The 21,173-nt window shown below is 47.9% G+C and overlaps 1 protein-coding gene across 7 annotated transcripts in view; it reads left to right on the forward strand.

The window, feature by feature from the left end:
- IQCK (IQ motif containing K) overlaps positions 1–21,173 on the forward strand; it is an 82,829-nt gene that overhangs the window by 14,326 nt on the left and 47,330 nt on the right. For all 7 annotated transcript variants that reach the window (XR_011314707.1, XR_011314706.1, XM_069734162.1 and 4 more), the window contains exons 3-6: positions 1,560–1,632; positions 2,737–2,834; positions 20,339–20,391; positions 20,798–20,875. Coding sequence is in view for 5 of the 7 variants with exons in the window: in XM_069734162.1 (XP_069590263.1) it covers positions 1,560–1,632; positions 2,737–2,834; positions 20,339–20,391; positions 20,798–20,875 (302 nt within the window). In the remaining 2 variants the exon portion in view is untranslated. The remainder of the gene's footprint in view (positions 1–1,559; positions 1,633–2,736; positions 2,835–20,338; positions 20,392–20,797; positions 20,876–21,173) is intronic.

A 21,173-nucleotide genomic window follows, 5' to 3' on the forward strand; every position in this document is an offset into this window, starting at 1 on the left:
GGTGCAGAGCATATATGGCACAGCATTATAAGGAGCATCTATGGGGCCATAATCAACGGTGCAGAGCATTGTATATAGCACAGTTGTATATGGAGCATCTATGGGGCAATAATGAACGGTATGGAGCATCTATTTTTATTTTTGAAATTCACCGGTAAATGCTGCATTTTCTACCCTAGGCTTATACTCAAGTCAATAAGTTTTCCCAGTTTTTTGTGGCAAAATTAGGGGGGTCGGCTTATACTCGGGTCGGCTTATACTCGCGTATATACGGTATATAATGTCACAAGCCCCCTAAATGTTATAAACTTGCACCCTTTATTGCCTTTCATGTGGCTAGGGTGTTTAACCTGATAATTGAATAAATAATTTTAAAAAACGACATGGGGTCCCCCCTATTTTTGATAACTAGCAAAGGTAAAGCAGACAGCTTCGCCTTGATATTAATAGGCTGGGAAGGTCCATGGGTATTGGGCCCTTCCCAGCCTAAAAATTCCAGCCCAGAGCCGCCCCAGAAGTGGTGCATCACATTAGATGAGCCAATTCTGGAGCTTCTCCTCGGTTCTTCCCGATTGCCCTGGTGTGTTGGCCATCAGGGTAATGGTAGTTGGGGTTGATGTCAGCAGTGAGTTGTCCAAAAACACAGCTGCCATCAAGCCCTGGTGTTAGTAATGAAGAGGGGTCTATCTGACACCCCAAATGTACTAACCCTGTAAGTAAAAAGAAAAAAACACAAATATGTTATTTTAACCCCCTTAATGACCGCCGATACACCTTATAACGGCGGCAGTTAAGGTGCCTCATTCCTCAGCGCCGGAAAATAAGGGTATGGCGCCCCCCAGCTTTGGAAAATCTCCAGGGTCTCGGCTACCGGGGGTAGCTGAGACAACGGAGAGCATGATTCGGGTCGGTTTTTACCATCCCCAGTGTTGTGCAAAAAAAAAGTCTGATTTTCCATTTATTTCTCTCTCCTCTGATATGATCTAGCATACCAGAGGAGAGCGAAATAGGGTCCCCCAATTTCCCCCGTACCTCTGGAATCTCCAGACCCTACGGCTCCATCCCATGGCCCTCCACATCATCTTCCCGGAAGAAAATGGTGGGCACATGTGCAGTGTGCCCACCGAGTTCTGCTGGCCGGCACCCGGCAACAATAGGATATTTTTTCATTGGTTATGATATAGCCATATCCGCTCTCTTTCTACTCACACAGCAAATTGCAGTGGTAAACTCGCATATGGCTCCCACAGTGATGCCACGTAGCTGAATACTCCCACGCTGAATCACAAAAAGCAGTTAAGTAATAGTGGAGTGAGCACATTCTGCAATGTGGCATCGCTGCTACTAATTTATGGTGCCGAATCTTTAGGGTTATAAAGCAAAAAGCGTCCCGCTTGGCATAATGTTATGAGCTGACCAAGCAGAATTTACCAGTGTTAGTGTTGGCAGCTAAACCATGGTGGGGGAGTAGATATAGAATTTGCACATACAGTATATGTATCTTGTCTGCTCCACTAAGAAAGAGAATATGTCATAATCATTTCTGTTTTAATGCACAGATAAAAGATAATCAATATGATGAAGGGTTATGTGATGGTATATCATCTGCACGAATCCCTGATCCAAAGACATGTAAGTAAGGAGAAAGTGAATGTCTTGAGATTTGTTAGAAATTTCTGCAGAAATTGCAAGTATGACATATTTTTTAAGCTATGTGACCACAACGTCTTTTTCAGGTGGATTCAGCTCGGAATCCCTCTGAAAAAGCGCTGGAGAAACATCTGATAAAATGTGCAAAGTGCGCAGCAGTGTCAAAACGGCATTACTGTGCACACGTTCCATCTTATATCACTACTCTTGACCACTTCAGGGTTCGAAAACCATGGAACAATTAAGAGACGTTACATTCTAATTTACTCTTTACCATATAGTGTGAAGACCAGCGGCGGCAGAGCCACTGCAGGAAAAGCAGCGAGACTGCCAGCTCAGGAAAACCACCACCGGCATTTTACTGAAAAGGTTATGCCTGGGAAAACTCTAAATGATGATCCTTAAAGAGTAACTAAACTTTTAGAGAGTTTTTTGATATTTGACAGTCATTTTAATTGCCTTTAGGTCATTAAGAGTCCAGGTTCTGAGACCCTTACCGATTGCTCAATAGAGGCCCGAACAGAGCACAACTCAGGAGACACGGGATATGCTTTCTATTGTTTGCACACTGAGGCTGGAGCTGTGCGCTCCTGTCTCCTGAGTTACTTAGTATGTAAGGGTCTCAGGACCCAGACCCCACTGCTCTACTCCCAATTAAAATTACTGCCAAATAAGTTACTCTATAAAGGGAGTCTGTCACCCTAAACTGACGGTATAAACTAAGCACATAGCCTTGTAAGGGACATTGCCCCTTTAAAATCGCTCCGTTAGGACTCGTTAAGACTTTATTTATCAAAGTGTTTACGCAAGGAATCTGGTTTATAACACTTTGAAAAGTCACTACATTTATGCGCAATGCAAAGAGGGACTGGAGTAAGATTTGTAGTGAGAAAAATGATGGTGGCGGCTTGCAAACCAGTGGGAAGAGCGGTGCAATACACAGGAGTTATTCTTTTCCTGGCACTTCAACCCATTTTAAAGCTTTTGTCGATTTTCGTCCATGTAGTGAACAAACCCTGTAAGATTTGCATGAATAGCCATTAAGAAAATATAATCTAAGTATTAATCATCAAATTTCAATACCAGGTTCACCCCAGGAATATTTGGAAAGCTGCATATTCCCTGTACTGCTTCCAGGAATGGCTGAAATGCTGACGGAGGCAAAGAAGGAGAAATGCTTTTTAGTGAGTATGTTATGTGACATGTCATTTATTACATAGCTACAGAGTTGCACAGTCAGTACAGGTGAAAAATCACATCTATCTGTCATAGTTATTGTTTACAGATCACATTGTGTAATATCACACTAAAGGGAGTCTGTCACCCCTCCCCCCCAAAGTGCAAATTAGATTATAGTCTAGCATTGGTGTCCTCTCCCAGCTTGTCCCGGTTCTGTATCTATGTCGCTCTCCTATTCCCTAATTCTGGATCAGTTCCTCCAGTTCCCGTTTCTCCTATCTTTTCGGTTCCTGCAGTTATGATGCTCTAATATTACCCAGTAATTATGTGCAATTTTATTTTGACATTTGGCTTGATTCTTGATGACAAACCTACCGTGATCCTAAAGGTACCGTCACACTAAACAATATCGCTAGCGATCAGTGACGTTGCAGCGTCCTGGCTAGCGATATCGTTCAGTTTGACACACACCAGCGATCAGAATCCTGCTGTGATGTCGTTGGTCGCTGCAGAAAGTCCAGAACTTTATTTCGTCGCTGGACTTCCTGCTGACATCGCTGAATCGGCGTGTGTGACGCCGATTCAGCGATGTCTTCACTGGTAACCAGGGTAAACATCGGGTTACTAAGCGCAGGGCCGCGCTTAGTAACCCGATGTTTACCCTGGTTACCAGCGTAAAGGTAAAAAAGAAAACAAACACTACATACTTACCTTCCGCTGTCTGTCCCTCGGCGCTCTGCTTCTCTGCCCTGTGTAAGCACAGTGACATCACCGCTCTGCTTTCCAGCCGCTGTGCTTACACAGGGCAGAGAAGCAGAGCGCCGAGGGACAGACAGCGGAAGGTAAGTATGTAGTGTTTGTTTTTTTTTTTACTTTTACGCTGGTAACCAGGGTAAACATCGGGTTACTAAGCGCGGCCCTGCGCTTAGTAACCCAATGTTTACCCTGGTTACCGGCATAGTTGGTCGCTGGAGAGCTGTCTGTGTGACAGCTCTCCAGCAACCAAACAGCGACGCTGCAGCGATCTGGATCGTTGTCGGTATCGCTGCAGCGTCGCTTAGTGTGATGGTACCTTTACTGTTGTCTTCCTTCAGCAACCCTAATCCTAATGTAGGGAGCATGTGCTGCACTTTGATCCTTTCCCCTGTCCATGACCTTTGGCTTATCTGACTGTGCCTTATGCTTCTGCTGTCACCTAAAAAGCTTCCCTGTCATGGGCAGTATGTCAGCCCCCTGTGGTGAAGCACAATGCTTTCCTCACAGAGATCCCCTCCTGCTTACTTACAAGCCCTTTATATACATTTTAGTTTTTTATTTGTCTTAAAAAAGGGAAGAAATAGTCAGACTGTTAATACTTTGTTAATGGCTTGGCCAACGTTCAGTCTAGTTATTGTGGGGCAATTTGCAGGGCAGTATATTTTGTCTTCTCTTCCTGACCACTGCCCAATTATGTACCCCCACTCTAATCATGATGAGAAAGTCAAGCCGAGATCTACAGCAGCCGGGAACCCTCGTCCACCCCACACGCCATATCTGGGCACCACACATATTGTGTGCCCTTTTCTGGATCCCACAGCTTGTTTGTAGGTACTCATTTGCTACACCTGCCACATATACAGCAGCTGGGAACCCACGTCCAGGCCGTCCTACACCCCATAACTGGACGTAACATATGGCCAATGCCTCGACTTCTCTGCAGGTACTCGTTCTCTACTCCCTAGCCAAGAACCGGAGTCTTACCCACACCACACACCCCAAAACCAGGAGTGCATTCACCTAGTACCACAGATATTGCATGGGAGAACCCCGAGCAATGTAAGCACGGCAGATAACCTACATCCAGCCGACACCACTCCGCACACCCCATAGTTGGGCATGACACCTAGCCAGAACCATATGTTCTGTATATCCATAGTTTTCCCAACAGTACGGACTGGTAGAGCTAGCGCAAAAGTGGCCCCAAGGAGCTGATGTGCATAGATTAGTTCTTTGTACTGCTTTTTAGGATATGTTAGCTGAATAAATAATGGGAAATGAAATAATAAAGGCAAAGCTGTTGGAAAGTCACAGTTCTAGCTGTCTGCAGTCACTTCTTGGACAGTAGGGGGCAGCGCGGGGAAGAAGTAACCGTACTTGGGCCATCACTGGAAGTACACAGAGCGTCTCATGCCCCCAGAATACAGATTGAGCGATCGTGCCCCAAGACGGCAGCAGTGATATTATGGCGCTCGGTCATTATACTACGGGGGGATGAATCTGTATTGATTTCATCTCTCGCTCCTCACGTTCTGCCCGGAGATTGAATATAAATGGAAATACGGTCTGAATGCCTGGAAGCATCTCATGACCACGAGACTTGGCCGAAATAACAAGCGCATGACACTTGCATAATGTCAGCAGCGGCTTCTGAAGGAAACAGCAGATGCTAAGACAGACGTTCTCCTGCCCTACAACAAAGGCAATCGGGCAGACAATAGCGCCATACAAGAAGAGGAGCCATTCAGGAGAAATATTATGAAAGAGCAGCACAAAGTGGTACAGAGACTCCTCTCCGCGAGGCGGCCGGCCCAGATGTAACAGGCAGACGTAGAAGACGTCTCTGCCCGACCATTGTTTACTTGTCATGTTATTTAGAGATGCTCTCTGTCTCTGAACTTTTCCCAAGGCATGCCGCGGAGCATCGGTCGTGGGAATTGTGAGCAGATCTCCGAACAAAGCACATCACCGCCGCCTGTCAGCGCAGGGAACAATACGCATTCACCCGCAGCTATCATGGACTCCGGGAAAGACGTAGAATATATAGGAGAATGGGTGATAGCAGGTGCATTCGGGAATTACCATGTGCAGGGCGCTGACTTATTAACCTGCTCGTCTTACTAGTTATTAGCACATTACTGATTGAGGCCGTGTTCAGACGAGCAATGAAATTATCATGCCGGTCATGTCTGCAAATTGTGGACGTGACCGGGTCCGTGTGCAGCTTCTAGTGCTTGACAGGTGCAGGAGCTGACTGCCATTACATGCACTGTCCTCATCCATGCTGGGACATTCCTGTCCACCTGCACGTGGGCTAACATTGGCCCAACGTTCTCTGCAAGTACTCACCCGCCATATATGCAATAGTCAGACACAACACACGGCCAGCAGCACACACGGGTCATGGGGACCCTACGTTGTATATCGAGAGTTTTCTGTAAGTACTCTTCTCCTACACCCACCACGCATGCAGAAACCCACATCTAGCCCACACCATGCACCCCATAGCTGGGCACAACACATACAGTGGCATGTTAAAGTTTGGGCACCTTTGGTCAAAATTACTGTTTCTGTGAACAGTTAAGCAATTTGAAGGTGAAATGATCTAAAAAATTGCTAAAGTTAAAGATAACACATTTCCTTTGTATTTTTGGCCAAAAAAAATCTATAATTTTTTGTCATGTTTTACATTTTAAAAATTACAAGGCAAATGAGATGATGCAAAAGTTTGAGCACCCTTGGAGATTTGTGTGCTAAGATAACGTCGAACAAAGTCCAGCTCACCATGATCGACATCCTTGATAACGTCCAATATATATAAAAACCCAGCCTCCTCTCACCTTGTGCCAAAAAACAGCAGCCATAGGTTCTTCTAAGCAGCTGCCTAGCACTCTGAAAATGAAAATGGCGGAGGCCCACAAAGTAGGAGAAGGCTATAAGAAGATAGGAAAGGGTTTTCAAGTTGCCCTTTACTCAGTTTGAAATGTAATTAAGAAATGGCAGTTACCAGGAACAGTGGAGGTCAAGATAGGGTGTGGAACACCAAGCAAAATTTCAGTGAGAGCTGCTCGCAGGATTGCCAGAGAGGCAAATCAGAACCCCCGCTTGACTGCAAAAGACCTTCAGAAAGATTTAGCAGACTCTGGAGTTGTGGTACATTGTTCTACTGTTCATAAGCAGACATATGGCCTTCATGGAACAGATCAGGGGACTGTTAAGGCCATTTTTAAACCTTCAGCTTTGCACCTTTTGAGGTAGTCCATTGTGGATTTTGATGTGTGTTTAGGATTATTATCCATTTGTAGAAGCGATCCTCTTTTCAAAGCAGATTATCTGCGGACATGTGAGGATTACCTTGTGTTTTCATTTTAATATTAATAAATGGGTAAAAATGTGTTGGGGAGGTTTTTTTTTTTCAAATAAAGGACTTTAATCTGTGTTTGCCTTTATTACTTTTGACTATGGGGTTAGTAATGGGGGTCTCTTATCTTGCTACAGCATTAATATTATTATTAAGTTGGACCCCACGTAATTTTTTTTCTGGGGGGGGGTCACCCCTTGTTAATAACTAGTAAAGGCTAAGTAGACATCTGTTAGCTGATATTAATAGCCTAGGAAGCTCCATGTTTATTACACCCTCCCCAAGTTATTAAGACCAACTGTCTGCTTTCCCTCAGCTGGTTAATAAAAATTAGGGGGGCCACACGTCAATTTTTCTTTTATTCTATCTATATACTGTATCTATTCTATTCTGACGGTTCGGGTTGTGACTTTGCTGTACTCGGCTGATGAAATGTCAGATTTCCTATGAGATGGGTGCGTAAAAATCGCACGGCACATGCATGGTCCGTGTGCTGTGCAATTTCTTTCTTGCATTGCCAAGTCTCGTCCGATATACCTGGCCACTCGCAGCAAGCTGTGATTTTTTTTTTTTTTTCCCCCAGTCAGATCCGACCTGAGAAGAAATTGCAGATGAACACAGAATCATCGTATAACACTAGTCAGAGTGAAATCTGATTTTTTTTTTATGATGAGTATGAGTCCCTAGGGTGAGGGCAGTGAGACTATGCTTCTCTACAGGTTTCATGTGAAAGGACAGGGTCGCTCTTTTAAGAGCCACATGAAATTCAGACTTTCCCCCCGAATATTAGTCTGCATAACTGGACTAGGTACCGGGGCATTTGTGGCCCGGCTTAGTATAGATCATTATTTTAGTTGCTCGACATGCGGAGATTCTTACAGGATGTGCTCTTATCTGACCGATCATATACTGATCTCATAGATCCATTCACTAGGAAGGATATACTTTGGATCATAAGATTAATCGCCTGCAGATTTTGTGTATAAATTCTTTCCCAGTGACTTCAGTAAAATAATATTTTTGCATTACTGACGATATCTGCCTACATGTCTGATTCATGATTATGGGGAGTCACCGATAAAAAAAAATCCATTTTACAGAGATCCTCCAGAGAGAGATGACGGTACCCAGCCTTAACTCACATCATGTGTTAACTGCATGAATGTCCTTTTCTAAATTTTCCTTTTTTTCTAGTAATTTGGACACTTTCCAAAATTCATCTTTTGCAGAATGACTGATGCAGCTGTGCCATTCTTTCCAGCCCGGCCCGTCACAGAGCAGATAATTGGGCCCCTAAAAGACTTAATCATAGGTATTATGAAGAACGCTCATGACTTGATGCGTTTCCTTTCTCTGGGCGAGCCCCGCGATTTTCCAGCAGCTTGATCTCATGTTTAGCATTAGCCGGGCTGCAGGATGCTAATTATTTCTATGGCTGCCTAAATTTCAGGAAAGTGTCACTGTCGCGATTTATTTATTTTCTAATGGGTTGATGAGTATTTTGCGATTAGTAAAGCAGAGATTAGCATGTTGTGCTGTGATATATTTTACAAAAAGATGAAAATGTGCCATATTTATATCCCAGTATAGCTAAATATTAGAGAAAAGCGAATAAATTCACAAGATTCTGGTCCAACAGCCAGGTCAATACTCCGTAGCTGCTGGATGGGAGCCCTGCAGACTGCCTCCTACTTGTCGAAACTGCAGCACCTCTTCTCATTAGTAGACCTGGCACAGCGCCATCGTTTCGTTATGATGCACAAATGGCGTTGGCCTACTAATCGAAGGGGTTTCGGGGATGCCAGAAGGTAGACGGTGGACCGCAGAGATGCCTGAAGGTAGACTTTGGACCACAGGGATGCCAGAAGGTAGACGGTGGACTGCAGGGATGCCAGAAGGCAGACTGCGGCCCGCAGGGATGCCAGAAGCCAGACAGTGGCCCGCAGAGATGCCAGAAGGCAGACGGTGGCCCGAAGGGATGCCAGAAGGCAGACGGTGGCCCGCAGGGATGCCAGAAGGCAGACGCTGGTTTGCAGAAATGACAGAAGGCAGACGGTGGCCCGCAGGGATGCCAGAAAGCAGACGGTGGCCCGCAGGGATGCCAGAAGGTAGACGCTGGTCCGCAGGGATGCCAGAAGGTACACGGTGGACCGCAGGGATGCCAGAAGGTAGACTTTGGGCCGCAGGGATGCCAGAAGGTAGACGGTGGATCACAGGGATGCCAGAAGGCAGACGGTGGACCGCAGGGATGCCTGAAGGTAGACTTTGGACTGCAGGGATGCCAGAAGGCAGACGGTGGCCCGCAGGGATGCCAGAAGGTAGACGTGGACCGCAGGGATGCCAGAAGGTAGACGGTGGCCCGCAGGGATGCCAGAAGGTAGACGCTGGTTTGCAGGGATGCCAGAAGGTAGACGGTGGCCAGCAGGGATGCCAGAAGGTAGACGGTGGCCCGCAGGGATGCTAGAAGGTAGACGCTGGTCCGCAGGGATGCCAGAAGGTAGACGATGGACCGCAGGGATGCTAGAAGGTAGATGGTGGATCGCAGGGATGCCAGAAGGTAGACGGTGGACCGCAGGGATGCCAGAAGGCAGACGCTGGTTTGCAGAAATGACAGAAGTCAGATGGTGGCCCGCAGGGATGCCAGAAGGCAGACGCTGGTTTGCAGAAATGACAGAAGGCAGATGGTGGCCCGCAGGGATGCCAGAAGGCAGACGCTGGTTTGCAGAAATGACAGAAGGCAGATGGTGGCCCGCAGGGATGCCAGAAGGCAGACGGTGGCCCACAGGGATGCCAGAAGGTAGACGCTGGTCCGCAGGGATGCCAGAAGGTACACGGTGGACCGCAGGGATGCCAGAAGGTAGACTTTGGGCCGCAGGGATGCCAGAAGGTAGACGGTGTATCACAGGGATGCCAGAAGGCAGACGGTGGACCGCAGGGATTCCTGAAGGTAGACTTTGGACCGCAGGGATGCCAGAAGGTAGACGCTGGTTTGCAGGGATGCCAGAAGGTAGACGGTGGCCCGCAGGGATGCCAGAAGGTAGACGGTGGCCCGCAGGGATGCTAGAAGGTAGACGGTGGCCCGCAGGGATGCTAGAAGGTAGACGCTGGTCCGCAGGGATGCCAGAAGGTAGACGATGGACCGCAGGGATGCTAGAAGGTAGACTTTGGACCGCAGGGATGCTAGAAGGTAGATGGTGGACCGCAGGGATGCCAGAAGGTAGACGGTGGCCCGCAGGGATGCCAGAAGCCAGACAGTGGCCCGCAGAGATGCCAGAAGGCAGACGGTGGCCCGAAGGGATGTCAGAAGGTAGACGGTGGCCCGCAGGGATGCCAAAAGGTAGACAGTGGACCGCAGGGATGTCAGAAGGTAGACGGTGGCCCGAAGGGATGCCAGAAGGTCGACTCGACAGTGTACCGCAGGGATGCAAGAAGGTAGACGGTGGCCCGAAGGGATGCCAGAATCCAGTCGGTGGCCCGCAGGGATGCCAGAAGCCAGACGGTGGCCCGCAGGGATGCCAGAAGCCAGACGGTGGCCCGCAGGGATGCCAGAAGCCAGACGGTGGCCCGCAGGGATGCCAGAAGCCAGACGGTGGCCCGCAGGGATGCCAGAAGCCAGACGGTGGCCCGCAGGGATGCCAGAAGCCAGACGGTGGCCCGCAGGGATGCCAGAAGCCAGACGGTGGCCCGCAGGGATGCCAGAAGCCAGACGGTGGCCCGCAGGGATGCCAGAAGCCAGACGGTGGCCCGCAGGGATGCCAGAAGCCAGACGGTGGCCCGCAGGGATGCCAGAAGCCAGACGGTGGCCCGCAGGGATGCCAGAAGCCAGACGGTGGCCCGCAGGGATGCCAGAAGCCAGACGGTGGCCCGCAGGGATGCCAGAAGCCAGACGGTGGCCCGCAGGGATGCCAGAAGCCAGACGGTGGCCCGCAGGGATGCCAGAAGCCAGACGGTGGCCCGCAGGGATGCCAGAAGCCAGACGGTGGCCCGCAGGGATGCCAGAAGCCAGACGGTGGCCCGCAGGGATGCCAGAAGCCAGACGGTGGCCCGCAGGGATGCCAGAAGCCAGACGGTGGCCCGCAGGGATGCCAGAAGCCAGACGGTGGCCCGCAGGGATGCCAGAAGCCAGACGGTGGCCCGCAGGGATGCCAGAAGCCAGACGGTGGCCCGCAGGGATGCCAGAAGCCAGACGGTGGCCCGCAGGGATGCCAGAAGCCAGACGGTGGCCCGCAGGGATGCCAGAAGCCAGACGGTGGCCCGCAGGGATGCCAGAAGCCAGACGGTGGCCCGCAGGGATGCCAGAAGCCAGACGGTGGCCCGCAGGGATGCCAGAAGCCAGACGGTGGCCCGCAGGGATGCCAGAAGCCAGACGGTGGCCCGCAGGGATGCCAGAAGCCAGACGGTGGCCCGCAGGGATGCCAGAAGCCAGACGGTGGCCCGCAGGGATGCCAGAAGCCAGACGGTGGCCCGCAGGGATGCCAGAAGCCAGACGGTGGCCCGCAGGGATGCCAGAAGCCAGACGGTGGCCCGCAGGGATGCCAGAAGCCAGACGGTGGCCCGCAGGGATGCCAGAAGCCAGACGGTGGCCCGCAGGGATGCCAGAAGCCAGACGGTGGCCCGCAGGGATGCCAGAAGCCAGACGGTGGCCCGCAGGGATGCCAGAAGCCAGACGGTGGCCCGCAGGGATGCCAGAAGCCAGACGGTGGCCCGCAGGGATGCCAGAAGCCAGACGGTGGCCCGCAGGGATGCCAGAAGCCAGACGGTGGCCCGCAGGGATGCCAGAAGCCAGACGGTGGCCCGCAGGGATGCCAGAAGCCAGACGGTGGCCCGCAGGGATGCCAGAAGCCAGACGGTGGCCCGCAGGGATGCCAGAAGCCAGACGGTGGCCCGCAGGGATGCCAGAAGCCAGACGGTGGCCCGCAGGGATGCCAGAAGCCAGACGGTGGCCCGCAGGGATGCCAGAAGCCAGACGGTGGCCCGCAGGGATGCCAGAAGCCAGACGGTGGCCCGCAGGGATGCCAGAAGCCAGACGGTGGCCCGCAGGGATGCCAGAAGCCAGACGGTGGCCCGCAGGGATGCCAGAAGCCAGACGGTGGCCCGCAGGGATGCCAGAAGCCAGACGGTGGCCCGCAGGGATGCCAGAAGCCAGACGGTGGCCCGCAGGGATGCCAGAAGCCAGACGGTGGCCCGCAGGGATGCCAGAAGCCAGACGGTGGCCCGCAGGGATGCCAGAAGCCAGACGGTGGCCCGCAGGGATGCCAGAAGCCAGACGGTGGCCCGCAGGGATGCCAGAAGCCAGACGGTGGCCCGCAGGGATGCCAGAAGCCAGACGGTGGCCCGCAGGGATGCCAGAAGCCAGACGGTGGCCCGCAGGGATGCCAGAAGCCAGACGGTGGCCCGCAGGGATGCCAGAAGCCAGACGGTGGCCCGCAGGGATGCCAGAAGCCAGACGGTGGCCCGCAGGGATGCCAGAAGCCAGACGGTGGCCCGCAGGGATGCCAGAAGCCAGACGGTGGCCCGCAGGGATGCCAGAAGCCAGACGGTGGCCCGCAGGGATGCCAGAAGCCAGACGGTGGCCCGCAGGGATGCCAGAAGCCAGACGGTGGCCCGCAGGGATGCCAGAAGGTAGACGGTGTCTCGCAGGGATGTTGTCTGGCAGCCACAGAATACTGATGTCACCGCAGGACCCTGGAATTGGTTTGCTCGTGTCTACTAATTTTTGCAAAAACCAAACGCCATGAAGAACTTCACCATCATCCTCATCTAATCCTAGAGGACTATGACTATTGGAATAAATCCGAGGGCCAATGTACCTTGTATTATATGAAAGGCTTCAAATCCCTTTTAAATATATTTGCCCCCTTAACCCCCAGGGCTGTTTTGGTTTTAAAAAATCCCCACTGCTCCAGCGCTGCTGTTCAGGTGGTCTCTGCAAGGACCAGAAGTGATAAGGTCTCGACCACTAGTCTTCCGATCCCTGAGACCAGGGTGGTTATTTGGGTCCGTCCGCTGGGATCAGCTGATCGGTGGGGATTCTGAGTGTCGCACCCCCACTGATCAGAAATTGATGAGACATCCTAAGAATTGGCCATCAATGTAAAAGTCCCGAACAAGCCCTTTAAGTTCCTTTGCGTTGTAGCATCTGTTGTAGAGCAGGTCTTCTAGAATCCGCAGACATGCAGATCGCTGCCACCTGCACCTTGTTATGTTGCTTCTCTGTATGTCGGACACACGTGCAGGTATTTGAACTTTCTGTAACTCCCAGAGAGTCATTTATTTGGTTTGCACCCAAAGGAAGTCCGATGATGTCAAATAAATGACCAGATATTTACTTAGGAACTAAGCCAACATAGATACTTTTATGGAAGAAAAAATTGGGTAATCTGATCACAGAATGACTCTCTACTAAGTCTCTGCTCTGAGAGCAGCCTAAATTAAATGTGACCTTTCAATTTCGAGTCCATAATTGAAGACGGATTATGGGATAATACATGTAACCAGACTGTAAATCATTTAGTGTTATTGCATTTTTATTGCCTGGCAGATTCATGTAAAAGAACCTACTCTCATTGTAAGGGCTCGTTCTCACGTCCGATTTTCATGTACAATTGTTATCTGGGGTTTTCAGACATAGCACTTGTACCTATGATAGTCTATGGGGCTGTGCACATGTCCGATTTTTATAATTTTTTTCCTTGGACTGAGAAGTCCACGGAAAAACAAATGGAGACGTCTAATTTTGATCCGAGTGTGAGATAAAAATCGGCCATTGAAAATGGGTCCGTGGAAAAAAATTGAACCATAGTTTTAAGGAGTTTTTTCACTTTCCACAATCCCTTCTTTGATAAGAAGCTATTTACAAAAGATCTCCCTGTTGGCGCCGCTCCCAGCAGTCAGCTGCTATTTGTAGAGAAGCATTCAGTTTCCCTGCAGCGCCTCCAGAGGAGAAATTAAGCATTACACAACATCTCTTAAATTCGATGGATTGTGCATGTACGTGATCCCCTACTCCAGTTCTCACAGCCCATGTTTTCAGGATTTCCATAGTATTATTATTATTTATTTATATAGCACCATTAATTCCAGGGTGCTGTACATGAGAAAAGGGGTTACATACAGGGTTATAGATATCGTTAACAGTAAACAAATTTACAATGACAGACTGGTACGGAGGGGAGAGGACCCTGTCCTTGCGGACTTACATTATTCGGGATAATGGGGAAGAGACACGAGGTCGGGGTGCTGCAGCACTGGTGGTGGTGAGGCGGCAGCTCGGGTGGTTGGTGCGGTGGCAGCTCTGGCGGTGGCGACGCAGCAACTCGGGTGGTTGGTGACGTGGCGGCAGCTCGAGTGGTTGGTGAGGCGGCAGCTCGGGTGCTTGGTGAGGCGGCCGCTCGGGTGGTTGGTGAGGCAGCAGAATGATTATTGCAGGCTGTAGGCTTTCCTGAAGAGATGGGTTTTCAGGTTCCGTCTGAAGGATCCAAGGGTGGTGGATAATCGGACGTGTTGAGGCATGGAATTACAGAGGATGGGGGATATTCGGGAAAATCTTGGAGGCGGTGGTGTGAGGAACGAATAAGTGTGGAGGAGAGTAGGAGGTCTTGGGAGGATCAAAGATTACGTGAGGGAAGATATTGGGAGACTAGTTTAGAGATATAGGGAGGGGACAGGTTATGGATGGCTTTGTAGATCAGTGTTAGTAGTTTGAACTGGATTCATTGGGGAATTGGGAGCCAGTGGAGGGATTTGCAGAGGGGAGAAGCAGGAGAGTAGCGAGGAGAGAGGTGAATTAGCCGAGCAGCAGAATTAAGGACAGACTGGAGAGGTGCAAGGGTGTTAGCGGGGAGGCCACAGAGGAGGGTGTTGCAGTAATCGAGGCAGGGGATGATTAGGACATGCACAAGAGTTTTAGTAGATTGTGGGCTGAGGAAGGGATGGATTCTGGCAATATTTTTGAGTTGGAGGCGACAGGAGGTGGCAAGGGATTGGACGTGCGGTTTGAAGAACAGGGCAGAGTCGAGAGGTACCCCGAGGCAGCAGATTTCAGGTGCGGGAATAGTATTGCCCAGGTGATGGAAATATGGGAAATGCTAAGGAAGTCCTGAAAACATGATCTGTTGGTGACTCTTGTGGACTGGAGTTGGGGGACACTGGTGTATGTTATGCAGGACAGAACGGGTCCTCCAGATCAAGAAATTCAAAACCAGAGTGTGTACATAAATTGGTTTCCTAACTTGAACAACCCCTTTTAAAGGGCACTTATGTACTATAAAGATACCAGTTTAGGATAAATGTGTTTATTATACAATTGTCAAAGCTCACATGAGAGGTGGTGTACAGGGCAGGGTTAGCACTAGTGATGTCCGTCTCTTAGAAGTCTGTGTGAGCTTCATTAAAAGCTGTACAATTCTTAGTGGCCTGTATTTGTAAAGTGTGGGAATGTTGAGTTATTCATAGTCTGGAGACAACAGTGTACCTTCTGGATTAATATATATCCGACTTATTATATTCTGTCCACGTCAGTGTTCATTGTGGATTCAGGGGTATACAGCTGGTCTATTCTTCTAAATCCCATTCAGCTGCCCTTCTAAGTTTTGCTCACAGCTGTCAGCACAGGTGTATGACTGTCATCATCCCTTAAAAGGTGACTCCACCTAAAACCACATAAAAAGCATAGGTGAATAGAATAAAAATGATACAGTATCAAATTATGACTCATTTCTGTACCTCTTTTCTTCTTAAGGATCCCTCGTCCAATCTCACCCTGCCTTTTATTCCTGTGTTTTGCTATAAGTCCCATGATGCATCAGTACAATATCACATGACCAGCTAGCGCCAGAACCAACTTTGCCTGTTGAGCTAATACTGTGACTGTCCTCCCCTTTGTATTATCCTAAATAAGCTAAAAGATTATAAGCAGGCTGAACTGTGATCATCTACATTTTAATGCTGTGAGAGGAACTGTGTAGTCATCATCAGTAAGTGCGATGTGAGTTTCTGTTTTGTCGAATACTTCATACAAGCAGTTCAGGTGGTGACCCAATTCAGAAAACAAAAATGAAAGTCCTTTCCAGAGGGCACCATGAGATCACCTGACCCAGCTGTGAAGGAATCTATGAATTTCAAGATGTCACGATGCAACAAAATGCATTAATGCTACCTGAACTATATACATTTTGCAAGCTGGGGGGGAGTGCTTGAACCTATGGTGTTAACCCATTCATTCTTTGTCAGGACCCTGCTACTGATGTTTTAAACCATTGAGCCGTGGGTGGATTTTAATAATATATTTATACCAAACTGGCAGCTGCATACAAATGTTGAATTTCAGTAATAGAAGGCAAAATTGCCATTAGACAGATTGCTACGAATAAAGTGCAGTGTTGCCAATTGTGTGTAAATTAAAAATGGTATACAGGGGAGTACAAACAGTTTTAAATGTAAAGGAGTACATGATAACCGTTACTGTACCTTAGGAGATGACAGCTGGGGATCCACCACACACCCGACGCGCGTTTCGCAATGAAATGCTTCATCCAATTCAACATTTGTATGCAGCTGCCAGATTTGTATAAATTTATTATTAATTCATTTTTTTACAGGGCAATTTTGCCCTACATCACTGTATTTTAATATTGATGTGCAGCTGCTAGTCTTGTATAAATATACTTTTAGACGGTTGCCATATATATTGTTTACATTGTGGGTCTTCCTAAATGGTAGCAAGTGTTGCACTTTAAATATGACTATTCCTTGGAATTTGTGTATATACATGGGGGTCCTACATTAATATGACAATTATTGAGTACTTTCCTATATATTATCTGGGTGTCCCCACCTTTTTCCTGTTTACCTGCGGTGCTTTCTCTTATTTGTTTTATCTACTGCTTTTATGCATGATTTTAATGTATTGAATAAACTTTATATTTTTTAACCATTTACACCCTGGCCTTCATTGTAAAGTTTTTGTTGGTGTTTATATCCACAGTTTAGGTGAAAAGTATTTAGTGTTCCCTTGCGGTTAGACGTCTTGATGACTATCTCATTATGGATAGCTTTATGAGGTGTATGAGTTTGCTGTACAAGTGTCTCTGTGGTTCCATTATAAACTGTTTCCTATGTACTGTATTTTTTTAGTAATGTTTTTTCCCTAAATTAGCTGAAAATTAAGATTCAAAGAGAAAAATATAATGAAAAACCCTCTGCACATTAAGGCAAGTGTGATGGATTTTGGAATTTCAGGTCAGGAGAGCTTCATACACATCTTGCTTAGAAAAAAAAAATATCCCACAGCAAACAATTCACATTGTGAATGCTTCCTGTGATTCTCTTATTGTTAAAATTGGATGCAGTTGGTGCCAGAGGTTTGTGAATGTAGGTCAGGTTATGTGTCAGATTTTTCCTACCAACATCCAGCTCCCCTGTTCAGCTGTTTGTAGCTTTTGGCCGTGAACTACTGACCCTCCATGTACATCCCTTTCATTGTTACTGCACACACACCATGCTGTTCTCTACTGATATTTAGCTATCCAGTCACAAACCATAGAAACTAAAGCTGGCCATACACGTTAGATTATGTAGGCCGAACCTGCCCATATCGACTGGTTCGGCTGACTGACTAATGTGTATGGGGCGCTGGCCAAATGATGGTCGGGAGGGATGTTGATCAGGTATGTCTGATTTCGGACTGCCTATAACATTGTTCTCCCTGAGTTAATCTGCCGTGAGGATGTGTTTGTCGATAGCTTTATTATAGAGAACACGGGAGCGCTCGCCCACGGATGTGGATACACTTAAATACAATAGTGGAACATGGAGCCATTGGCTCCCTGTACCAAAGATTAGATTGTATATCTGCTTCTCATGAGTCCACTCACTGTGCAGTACTTGTGGGGGCATTATACTGTCTGGGTGGCTATGGGGAAATCATACGGTGTAGGGGCCATCATACTGTGTGTGGGGGGACTCCGTGGGGGCCATCATACTGTATGTGTGTGGCGGGGAACTTTGTGACATCATACGGTGTTGGGGTGGTCTGTGGGGCCATCACACTGTGTGTGTGGGAACTTTGTGACATCATACGGTGTTGGGGTGGTCTGTGGGGCCATTATACTGTGTGTTGGAGAACTTTGTGACATCATACTGTGTTGGGGTGGTCTGTGGGGCCATCACACTGTGTGTGTGGGAACTTTGTGACATCATACTGTGTTGGGGTGGTTTGTGGGGCCATCATACTGTGTGTTGGAGAACTTTGTGACATTATACTGTGTTGGGGTGGTCCGTGGGGCCATCATACTGTGTGTTGGAGAACTTTGTGACATTATACTGTGTTGGGGTGGTCTGTGGGGCCATCATACTGTGTGTGTTAGAGAACTTTGTGACATTATACTGTGTTGGGGTGGTCTGTGGGGCCATCATACTGTGTGTTGGAGAACTTTGTGACATTATACTGTGTTGGGGTGGTCTGTGGGGCCATCATACTGTGTGTTGGAGAACTTTGTGACATTATACTGTGTTGGGGTGGTCTGTGGGGCCATCATACTGTGTGTGTTGGAGAACTTTGTGACATCATACTGTGTTGGGGTGGTCTGTGGGGCCATCACACTGTGTGTGTGGGAACTTTGTGACATCATACTGTGTTGGGGTGGTTTGTGGGGCCATCATACTGTGTGTTGGAGAACTTTGTGACATTATACTGTGTTGGGGTGGTCTGTGGGGCCATCATACTGTGTGTTGGAGAACTTTGTGACATTATACTGTGTTGGGGTGGTCTGTGGGGCCATCATACTGTGTGTGTTAGAGAACTTTGTGACATTATACTGTGTTGGGGTGGTCTGTGGGGCCATCATACTGTGTGTTGGAGAACTTTGTGACATTATACTGTGTTGGGGTGGTCTGTGGGGCCATCATACTGTGTGTGTTAGAGAACTTTGTGACATTATACTGTGTTGGGGTGGTCTGTGGGGCCATCATACTGTGTGTTGGAGAACTTTGTGACATTATACTGTGTTGGGGTGGTCTGTGGGGCCATCATACTGTGTGTTGGAGAACTTTGTGACATTATACTGTGTTGGGGTGGTCTGCGGGGCCCTCATATTGTGTGTTGGAGAACTTTGTGACATCATACTGTGTTGGGGTGGTCTGTGGGGCCATCATGCTGTGTGTTGGAGAACTTTGTGACATCATACTGTGTTGGGGTGGTCTGTGGGGGCCATCATACTGTGTGTGTGGGTACTCTGTAACATTATACTGTGTTGGGGTGGTCTGTGGGGCCATCATACTGTGTTGGGGTGGTCTGTGGGGCCATTATACTGTGTGTTGGAGAACTTTGTGACATCATACTGTGTTGGGGTGGTCTGTGGGGGCCATCATACTGTGTGTGTGGGAACTTTGTGACATCATACTGTGTGGGGTGGTCTGTGGGGGCCATCATACTGTGTGTGTGGGAACTTTGTGACATCATACTGTGTGGGGTGGTCTGTGGGGGCCATCTTACTGTGTGTGGGGGGAACTTTGTGACATCATACTATGTTGGAGGCACTGTGGCAGCTTAATACATTGTTGGGGCACTGTGGGGGCATCATACTTTACTGGGGCACTTTGAGTTCATCATACTGTGCGTTTAGGGGATACTGTTGAAGAAACTTGTGTGTAGGAATTCTCTCTGGAGCTATCATACTGCGTGCAGAGGGAACTTTGAGGAGCATCATACTCTATGGGGGACATAAAAGGAATATCGTAGTGTGTTAGAACACTAAGGGGCTTCAATATAGGATTACTATGTATACGATGCAATAAACTTCCCTCCCCCTTGCTTTAAATGTTGGGAGGTATGCCTTCTGTGTCTGCGCCTATTTGTTGGTGTGGAAGAGGGAGGTTGATGTAAAATAGTTTGGGCCCAATTTGGACTTTTGCTATGGGGCCCATGCAAATTTCAGGTGCATAGAAAGTCAATTTAAGTAAAGCAAAGCTTTCCCTGCGCCTTCTTCACAATTATATCCGCAACAGTAGAAAACGCGTATGTCTCTGCGAACCATCCACCTACAGAGGTCCACAGTACATACGCTCCATAAGACTGTAGTCTTTTTTTACAAGATGAACACATTTTTTTCTTATAGTAACATCGTTTAGGTCTATGTACAAATATATTCCATGCCATGATGTTTTTAACATAGCTCTAGCTCATATCAGCTTTAAAAGATTAATTTACAGCCATTCTGACATGGGGTTTCAAGATAAGTACACCAGCCTCATTGGGTCCTAGTGATCTATTTAATAAAGTATGCAATTTCATCCTGTACAAGCTACAAAGCAAAATAATTATTAATAAAGAATAAACTCAATATACCATTTCATAAAATGTGTTTCATTTCTTTGTTTGCTTTTTTTTTATAGAGAAAAAGGACGAAATTCATTGCTTGTGACTTCCTCACTCAGTGGTTATATAAGTAAGTAAGATCACTAATGACTGCTCTGTTTAGCAAAGGATTATTGTCAAAGGGGGGATTTAAATCTGCCCCTTCTCAAAGGCAATAGATGGCATGGGCCTCGGGACCATCTAAGATCTAAGATACAGGATTCTGATTTTTTTTCCAATTTATGTAAAGAAAAAAAAAATAATCTAACACTTTTATAAGAAACTGGATTGCAAGCAAAATAGAAAGCAATAGAGACCTATGAAGATATGTGTTGGAACCTAGAACTGTGCCCCCCCCCCCGTATACTAGAACCTTGGACATTGGCCAATTGCTGGAATCTGGCTCCCCATCTCCCTCCGGCCAATATAAATGTATCCGAGGGTTATTTGCAGTGAGTTGTGGGTATAAATACTTTGCATTTCTTTCTGTCTTTCAGTAAGAATCCATTAAGGAAAGATCAGCAGAGTAAAGACTTCTTTGAGATTCCATTTGTTCAAGAATGGTTAAAAGATCAGTAAGTACTAAATAATAGAGATTCAGAGGACCCTGGTCGGACACGTTGTGGCAGCCGGACCTATATGTTTTCTTCTGAATCTACATAACCCCTTGTGATTGGGAGAAAAGCATTAGCAGAAATTGTTGGAAGAGAAATCGAATCTTTCTAATGAATATATAGTGTAGCCTCAGCGGTTTTGTTTCGTAAGTGAAGCCCTCTCCCTGCAGCCATTAAACACTTTGCACTGGATGTGTTTGGTGGGACCTTGTGTGTTCTTCATCATCATTAGACCATCACACATCAGGTTGCCTCCTGC

The sequence above is a fragment of the Ranitomeya imitator genome, chromosome 7, assembly GCF_032444005.1.
Source record: "Ranitomeya imitator isolate aRanImi1 chromosome 7, aRanImi1.pri, whole genome shotgun sequence".
Taxonomy (NCBI): Eukaryota; Metazoa; Chordata; class Amphibia; order Anura; family Dendrobatidae; genus Ranitomeya; species Ranitomeya imitator.